Below are 8,466 nucleotides of genomic sequence, written 5' to 3' on the forward strand. Positions count from 1 at the left end.
TCCTAGTGCATATATTCTGGTCTATTTCAGTAAGAATGACAAGCAGAGGGAATAGTGGCATATCGGTTCCATTTCTTGCAAGAAATTAACTTGACTTCCATCAGGTGTAACTTGAATGACCTCCAACGTCCATCAGATTTGACTCTGTAAATCATCTGTACAAGTGGAAGGGACTTGCTCTGATTTGAAGAATCATCTTGTTACCATTTTTTTTAAAACAAGCAGTAGGATCAATACCAGTGTGCGTGTGAACAGGTAATTGGGCATATCATTTACTGATTGGGCCATAGCATGTTCTTGCCTACGGCGCTTCCACCTTACCTCCAGGCAACACTCAAACTCTACATCCCTACCCGGGCTCTTCGTTCAGCCACCTCTGTGCTCTTGGCTGTCCCAACACTTTGGGACTGTAACCAGTTCACGTAATCAAAACTCTTCTCTGTCCTGACACCTCAGTGGTGTAACCAGCTTCCCTTGAAGGCTAGGATAGCATTGTCTCTACCTATCTTTAAAAAACACCTGAAAAACCACATGGTCACAGAGTACTTAAAATAGCTCCACTGCCACCACCTTCTATGTTTTATGTCTGTATAACAAGCTCCTTTCCAGCACTGACCTTTGCCAATAACCAATTTATTGAGTGGAATGCACTTACTACTAAATGTGGCTGTTTCACCTAGCTCATTTCCAATGTATGCACTTACTGTAAGTCACTGATAAGACTAAAATGTCAATTTAAAATGTATGGTTTACAAATCCAGTGCCTTGCCATTCACACCTTACTCATAGACCTGGCAGAAGAGATGAGACTCCAGTAAACACTAATAGGTTGAGACACATTCCTCAATAATGGAACTCTGTTGGAGAAAACCTTCCTACAGGTGTCTGCTGTTTGGTGCTTGTAACCGGCCCCTAATCCTTGGACCGCCGCGGCATCTCTTACCCTCTCTATGGTTGAGGTTATCCTAAACTGTGATTGGCAAGTCTGTGGCGCGCATAATATTTGTCACGCTAATAGCGCGCCTTCGCTGCGGAGTAGCTTGCTGACAACTCTAGCAATAGTGCAATTGTAACTAGTATCTAGACGCGCATAGTACAGTAGTAACCGTTGGAGCAAAAAAGGTAGCTAGTTGGCCAACAATAGCTGGACGGTATCACACTAGTAACCTGTCATTCAATCAAAGCATATAGAGAACTGGTAAGTTCAGAGGCATTATTATTACCGTGTAATATATCAAACTTTAGTCGAAACATCTCATTGAGTTAACATAAATTAACTTGCTAGATAGCATCTACACTTCGGAAAAGTTGGCATGAAAAGAAAGCAAAGATAACTGGCTAGTTAACGTTACAAGTACACCAACGTCGCAGTTCTAGGTCTCCCGTAGTGTAGACTACTTTAAAGGCTAGCTTGTCTAGCTACCTAAACACCATTACTCATGCCGAACTATAATGTAGGCATCCGTTTTTGTATTAAGGAGACATTTTGAAGTACTGTATCGAACGACAGTGTGCCACAGAAGTGGCTGGCATGAGTTTGGCTACTAACACGTACATTATAAGAAGCTAGCTACAATAGTGCGACACTAGTGTTTTTCTTGTAGCGCCTCCTAGTATTCCCTTCAAAATAAACATCAATTTAAAGTAATCAAAGTAGATAAAAACATTTAAAACATTACACATTTCGAATAGATAAGGCATTGTATGTATCAATTTGAGCCCCACTTCATATTTGGACACAATTAGGTGTATGAGTATTGAACATAAATATTGGACTCTACAGCTTAACCTAATGATTATGCACCCATGAAAGGAGGTACTGTATCTGCTTAATCAGTGACACGCACAGAATACACCTGTGAAGAGTTTAAACAAATGAAGTCATAGGTCTTTTCATAGGTTTCTGAATAGTTATCCAGAATAAGGTTTTAGCCTATTAAGAGTATTCTACGTTAATATACAGTACCAGTCAAACGTTCGGACACACCTACTCAATCAAGTGTATTTCATTAGTTTCACCAAAGTAAGTAGTAAAAATACAGAAATACACTTTAATGAGTAGGTGTACAAAGCTTTGACTGGTACTGTGTATGTACAGATTTGGGTGTACAGTCCAATATGCATATCCAATACTCATAATAGACAAAATCCAAATTTTGAGAGCTGCCCCATACACTGAACATACTACCATGGACATGACAGTGGCTAGAAGGGGTACAGAAGTGTAGAAGCTGTAGCGCAGCCTTTTCACACCCATAACAACGTCATGTTTTCCTCAGCAGCTAGCGAGTTGCTAGCTACACATCACAGACATGGGTTTACTGGATCAGTGTGAGGAGTTGTTCAAGACGTCAAATCTGTATGATGTCATCGGAGTAACAAAGGATGCGTCAGAGGCAGAGATTCGACGGGGTTACTACAAGGTGTCACTACAAGTCCACCCCGACAGAGCAACTGGTGACGAGCAAGCCACTGCCAAGTTCCAGGTAGGCAAGGCAGCATAGAAAAATGATAATAATAGGTGATATATCAGGAGGAGTGTGTCTCTGATCAGTTTCTATCCTGGTTCGTGGATGTGTTAGGCTCTTGGGAAGGTGTATGCGGTGTTGAGTGATGCGGACCAAAGGGCCATTTATGACGAGCAAGGCGTCATAGACGAAGAGTCTGACTCCGTTGACCGAGATCGGAATTGGGAAGAGTACTGGAGAACAATGTTTCCTAAGGTGAGGCTTTAAATTAAGATTGAAGTCACAAATGGATACATGGTCTAGTGAAAATCCAGTGGGAGTTTATTAGTCATCTGCACTGTCCCAGGCCTTAGAGCAGTGTTTTTCAACCCTGCTCCTGGACGCCCCTCTGCCCTGCATGTTTTAGATCTCTCCCTTCCCTAGTGATGGCCATTCAAGGCTTCATTGGTGTAATTTTAGCAGCAGGATATTATGCTGGCAGCAGGATATTATGCTGGCAGCACTCAGATTTTCTTAATCACAATAAAAGCCATAATTGAACTGTATAAGGCAATGTAGTTAACAATCTAGTCTGTGAAAAAGAACAGACAGGAATACATTGGAACGGACATTGGAACGGACATTGGAACGGACATTGGAACGGACATTAAACATAAAATGTACACACTAGATTAACTATATTACCGTATATATTTCAATGATGGCTTTTATTTTGAAAAAGAAAATCTGTGTTAGCACTTCTGGCATAATATCCTGCTGCTAGAAGAACGGTAATGAAGCCTAGAATAGCCATCACTACATGAAAGACTTGATAATGAGCCGATCATTTGAATCAGGTGTGACAGAGCAGGGAGAGATCTAAAAAATGCAGGGCAGGGTGGGCAGTTCTCCCATTCTGCACACTTACAGTCAAATGTAACAATAAACACTCCCAGGCCGGAACATCACAACCAGTTATGTCACACAAGACATCATTTTCTCTTTGCAGATCACACTTCAAGACATCCTGGACTTTGAGAAGTCCTACAAGGACTCCGAGGAGGAGAAGCACGATCTGATGCGGGCCTACGAGGAGCACAAGGGCGACATGGACAAGATCATGGAGAATGTGTTGTGCGCCACCCAGGAGGATGAGCCACGGATCCGAGCCATCCTCCAGTGTGCCCTCGACTCCAAGGAGCTACCCCCTCACAGGGCCTTCACCAATGAGAGTGCGAAGAAGAAAAGCGTCCGCAAACGCAAGGTGGGAATTCATTTCCGTGGCGTTTTTTTGCTTGTTTTTTAGACACAGTTGGCGGATCACCTGGGTATTTTTGTAGTCGCCAAATGCATTTCACCATTGCAGCTCCTAATGTTTGTTTATTTTTCCAGGCCGATAAAGAGCGCAAAGAGGCAGAGGAGATGCAGAAAGAGATGGGCCTGGACAGCGAGGACAGCCTAGTTGCCATGATCAAGGTGAGAAATGTTTTTGGACAACGTGGTGTGGAGTGACCAAAAACATTACCCACCTCTAACAAAATGCAGTCTGACCTTTCTTCCAAGCTTTCATTGCTGATGCGTCTTTTGTCCTCTTTTATTTCAGAAAAATCAGAAGTCAAAAGAAGCAGGCTTTAACAATTTAATGGATGACCTGGAGGCAAAGTACTGCAAGAAGAAAACCTCCTCAGGAAGGAAAGGAAAGAAGTGACTCATTATAAAACATTCCTGTGGCTTGTAGCTAACAGTTAACTCTGTTCTCAGTTATATGTTATGATTACGGTGGGGTAGTCACTCTGAAATGTAATGTATCTAAATGTATTTTTTTAGATGAGCTTGTAATTCCTTGGGCAATGGTTTATTTATCATACCAGCCTCTGTATCCAGCTGCCTTGATGTTTCTAGTGGTTATGTATATCAAAACTTTATCAATACATGACATCATGTTGGTGATGTGTTTCATGGGTAGCCCGTATGTCTTTTTCCCACATTGCACTTCTGTCATGGTTTTCTTAATTAATATAAAAGCATTGTCCAAAGCTTTCATTGTCTTTCTTAGTTGCAACAGCGAGTAAATCTCTGGCTTAAAAAATATAATTTGAGGACTTTATTAAGTTTATGTTCATACAACACGTATAATATTACTCTACTTGATACACTTAGAACCATTCTCTCTGTATATCATTTTGAGCCTCATTGTAATATTGTGTGAAGATTGCCAGATCGTCCACTTTTAAAGCAAGTGATGAAATAAGGCCATCTTGAATAAGAGAGAAGATTTCAATTACATGATTCTTGCACCCATTCTCCTTGTCTCCTTTTAAATAGTAATTAATGGACAAGGTCAAAGAATGTAAAAAATCTGAACAGTATTTTGGGGCACAAGAAAAATTATTCCATTTAGAGTATATCAAACATGGTCACTTCCCCCAGTAGTGTCTCTCAAGGACCCGTAATTTGCATTTACTTCAACAGTCAAACTTCTTATTTCCAAGCACTTCACACAATAAAGTTTGTCAGCCTGGTCTTAAGCTGATCTTTGTTGCTTCATCAGCTTTTATGCTGTTGAATATTCCTCTATGTTGTCATGATTTGAGCTGTTGTTGGTTGGCCCATTCCTGTATTAGCCGGTTCGCTATGGCGTACCTTGGTGGTACCCAGAAAACAGGGGGCTCTCCTTTATTGTTCCGAGGAGGTGCCTTGATCTTGAGAAGTTCCTGGACTTCCTCAAGGCTGAACCACCGAGCATCCTCCAACTCCACCGTATCCACCCTGATCTGTTAGGAAAAGCGGTTCACATAATCAACATGGAGTTCACTATGGTTTTAACAGTAAATGTTTCAAAATACACTGTTTCACAATGGGAAGATAGGCAGTGCTGGCTAGGTATAAGCGACTGCTAGTGGGCCCCAGACCAATAAGAGAGGGGTCCCCCAAAAAAAATTTGTTTAGAGCCCCCAAAAGGCTAGGGCCGGCACTGTTTGTGCACTCCACTTAGCTTCTTAAAATGAACACATTAAATCATAAGTTGCTATGGATAAGAGCTTTGGTTAAATGACTGAAACTGTAACACTGACTGACCCGTGTGTTGTCCGCGTTGACAGTGGCATGACATGCCACCATCAAGGAGCTCTGTGGAAACGGCCAGTGCTGAGAGCCTGAGTACTGGATAGACTCCACCTCTAGCCCAACTTCTTCAGCAATCTCCCGGCAGAGTGTTTCCTCCATGGTCTCACCTGTTGATGGAAAGAAATGGTTTATAGAAAAATCTGTTATCTGCTCCCCACTATTTTGTTTTCCCCGTTTTATTAAATACAATTAATTGGTACAGTTATAAATGACTTTGCTCTCATGCTGTCTTAATCGAGGTCGCCCTGTAGGAATCCATGTAATAAAAACTAAATTCTCAGCTTGAAATGTGTGGACTCACCCATGTCACAGAAGCCTGCCAGTGCACTGTACATCCCCCGTGGGAAGGTGGACTGCCTCCCCAGCAGACAGCGTTTCCCATCAGACACCAGTGCAATCACCACTGGAGACATCTTTAAAAGAAACGAAATAGACTACAGAACACTGGGCTAGACTACTCTGAAATCATGAACAGAATCCAATGTGATATATACGTTTTCTAATAGCAGAGTGACCTTTTATCTGCTAGATAAGGTCTCCATTCTAACCTTAGGGTAATATGTGATACCACTGCTGTGGCACACACGTTGACTGCCAGACTGATTCCTTTGTGTGGGCTGCCCAGTGGAACTGCAGAAGCCATTTGTCTGGTGCCACCGTAGAAGTGCCTGCCCCTGATGATGAAAATGCACTGGATACAAAATAGAAGTACAAGAGCATGGTTTCGTTCTCATTAGAAAATAATGCAACACAAGTTATGAGAGACTGGACTGAAATACCTACTCTGGCTGCCAATGTTGCTTCAGGTCCTCTGAGTAGGAAGAAAGCTTTTCTCAGGTCTGTGAAGGTTCCTCCACAGAGTTTCTCCACAGCAGCCTGTTCTATAGACCCTACAACACAGAGACAGTTCAAATTCTTTATTCAGTGAGGATGACGAAAGCGGAGAGTAATTATTGTTTCAGTCCATAATGTAGCGTCCAAACTGTTCTCTTACCAACATCTAAGGAAAACTGGGCTTTGTTCCGTTCAGTGCAGTTGATGAGAATAGTTTCCCACAGCATTTCATTGCTTTCTCCAAGGTTTTCAAGAATTCCTTTTACATCTGAAAGGAACAAGCATTCCCATCAAATAGATACTAGAAGTTTTATCGTGCGTTGTCCTTGTTTCAGGTCAAGAAATGCCAATTTCTAGTATAATTTAATCCCATTCTCTGCATTGTTTTGGGGGCAGATGGATGACCAACAGAATATTATGCAGGTGGTCATGTCTTGTCTCATCAGTGTACATAAGTTATGAAGAAACTTATTTGGTGTAAATAATTGCTAAGTTCTTTCCATAACCTTAAACTCCTTCAGTCTGTGTTTATTCCTGCCCTTCTTATTAAAATCTTAGATTTTCAGGGGGATTCAGAAGGCCATTACAGGCCTTCAGGCAAAAAAATCGAATGAAATCCCTTTTTAAACTTGATTTTAAGGCAACAAAATGTGTATAGGAGGTATGTAGACTTTCACCATCCACTTCGGTCTCAGTCTTCCATTCCCTACTGTTTATTTGGCCAAAATGTACCTTCGGCCGGGAAGGCTGGAAACTGGTATGTTCCAATGTCAGTCCGCTGCAGGAGAGGAGCCAGTTGGTGATAAAGGAAAATGTTCCCAGACTGCAATGCTGTTCGACACACCTCGTCATCCTGCTTCATCCTACTGAGGTACCTATCAGACATCTCCTCATTTCAGTTTAAATATGATTCCTTGACATCACAGCTTTTAAGTGTTGCGCGTGTATATCTGAAAGTGACCTGAACTCACCTCATCCTGGAGACATAGTTGGAGCAAGACCTTGACCCTACCCACTTGAGTCTGAAGAGAATATTCCGTGGCTGGAGCATGTCTCAGGTCTGGAAACACCTAGCGTTGTACAATTGGTAGGTTTGTTGTATTGTATGAAACATCTGAAATAATTCATGTAAAGCATGTTGATTCATTACTCTACACTACCAAATAAAAAAATGCAAAGTAGATAAATGCGGGAAGTGTGAATAGCAGCACTGCCCCTGGCTCTACCGGGGAGGGCACTCGTTATGGAGCATCTATAACTTTTCGTTTACAACAGAATCAAATCAATCAAATGAAAGTGGATCAGATTAAATTTAGCGATATTATTTTACTTTAAATGTACCTATCGTCTATTTACACGAATAATCAAATTATCCCATACCGTACCTAGCACAGGCTTAACAGTAGCCAAACTAAAACTCAGGTACCTCAGATCAGGACTTCAAAACAAAATGGAGGTTGTTTTTAAAAAATATATCGCTAAAATATATTGACACATTACTAGGCTTAACTAAACTGAAAAGCTCATAGTGCGTTACAAAGCGAACTAATTCTTAGATCGATAAGTAATTATAAAATAAAGGGTTTACGTCGTCAAGGCCCAGAGACGATCAGCAGAAAGACATCAACGACATCAGGCACACAGAGGGAATAGCTTTGCTGAGTGAGTGATTGTACTATATTTTTATTGAAAAAATGGCATGAGATACAATTGTGCAATTAATCACTATTAGGATTGAGACATTTTATTGATGGACAAATGTTTTTAAATAAACAAAAATGAAACCACGAAAAATGAAGAATAATATATACCATAACGCACAAGGGGGCGTGGTATATGGCCAATGTGCAACGGCCAAGTTTTGCCATTTGGCGTGATATATTAACAGTGAACTACAAAGCCCGTGAGTTGCCTTTTGCTATAATTGTCAGGTCAAGACAATTACAACCCCGTTTTCAAAATGCTTCGACGCTCCGAAAAATGCAAGTAAAAACAGAATGCAATGACTTTTGCTAACATGTATATCTATATTTAATTGAAAATAGTTACAAATACAACA

General features: G+C 41.1%; 2 protein-coding genes across 8 annotated transcripts; one reads left to right on the forward strand and one right to left on the reverse strand.

Moving 5' to 3' along the window:
• The first annotated feature begins 994 nt into the window (after positions 1–994).
• Positions 995–4,483, forward strand: dnajc9 (DnaJ (Hsp40) homolog, subfamily C, member 9). Of its 2 annotated transcripts, none has more exons than XM_010895637.3 (6): positions 995–1,198; positions 2,280–2,486; positions 2,583–2,723; positions 3,457–3,711; positions 3,840–3,923; positions 4,051–4,483. In XM_010895637.3, the coding sequence occupies exons 2-6, from the start codon at positions 2,313–2,315 to the stop codon at positions 4,153–4,155; spliced, it is 759 nt and encodes a 252-aa protein (XP_010893939.1). In that variant the 5' UTR covers positions 995–1,198; positions 2,280–2,312; the 3' UTR covers positions 4,156–4,483. The 2 variants fall into 2 exon arrangements, with proteins under 2 accessions (XP_010893939.1, XP_010893940.1); XM_010895638.3 differs by having other exon boundaries at positions 2,283–2,486.
• Positions 4,484–4,536: 53 nt separating this feature from the next.
• On the reverse strand, positions 4,537–8,459 carry nudt13 (nudix (nucleoside diphosphate linked moiety X)-type motif 13). 6 transcript variants are annotated; one of them, XM_010895641.4, is made up of 9 exons: positions 7,996–8,459; positions 7,379–7,477; positions 7,140–7,282; positions 6,568–6,675; positions 6,353–6,463; positions 6,122–6,264; positions 5,875–5,986; positions 5,526–5,680; positions 4,537–5,221 (listed from the first exon to the last, which is right to left on the reverse strand). In XM_010895641.4, the coding sequence occupies exons 2-9, from the start codon at positions 7,456–7,458 to the stop codon at positions 5,030–5,032; spliced, it is 1,044 nt and encodes a 347-aa protein (XP_010893943.1). In that variant the 5' UTR covers positions 7,459–7,477; positions 7,996–8,459; the 3' UTR covers positions 4,537–5,029. The 6 variants fall into 6 exon arrangements, with proteins under 6 accessions (XP_010893943.1, XP_019902439.1, XP_010893942.1 ...); XM_020046880.2 differs by having other exon boundaries at positions 6,122–6,247; positions 6,357–6,463; positions 7,379–7,521; XM_010895640.4 differs by having other exon boundaries at positions 7,379–7,521.
• Positions 8,460–8,466: the final 7 nt, after the last annotated feature.

Source organism: Esox lucius, chromosome 5, assembly GCF_011004845.1.
Source record: "Esox lucius isolate fEsoLuc1 chromosome 5, fEsoLuc1.pri, whole genome shotgun sequence".
NCBI lineage: Eukaryota > Metazoa > Chordata > Actinopteri > Esociformes > Esocidae > Esox > Esox lucius.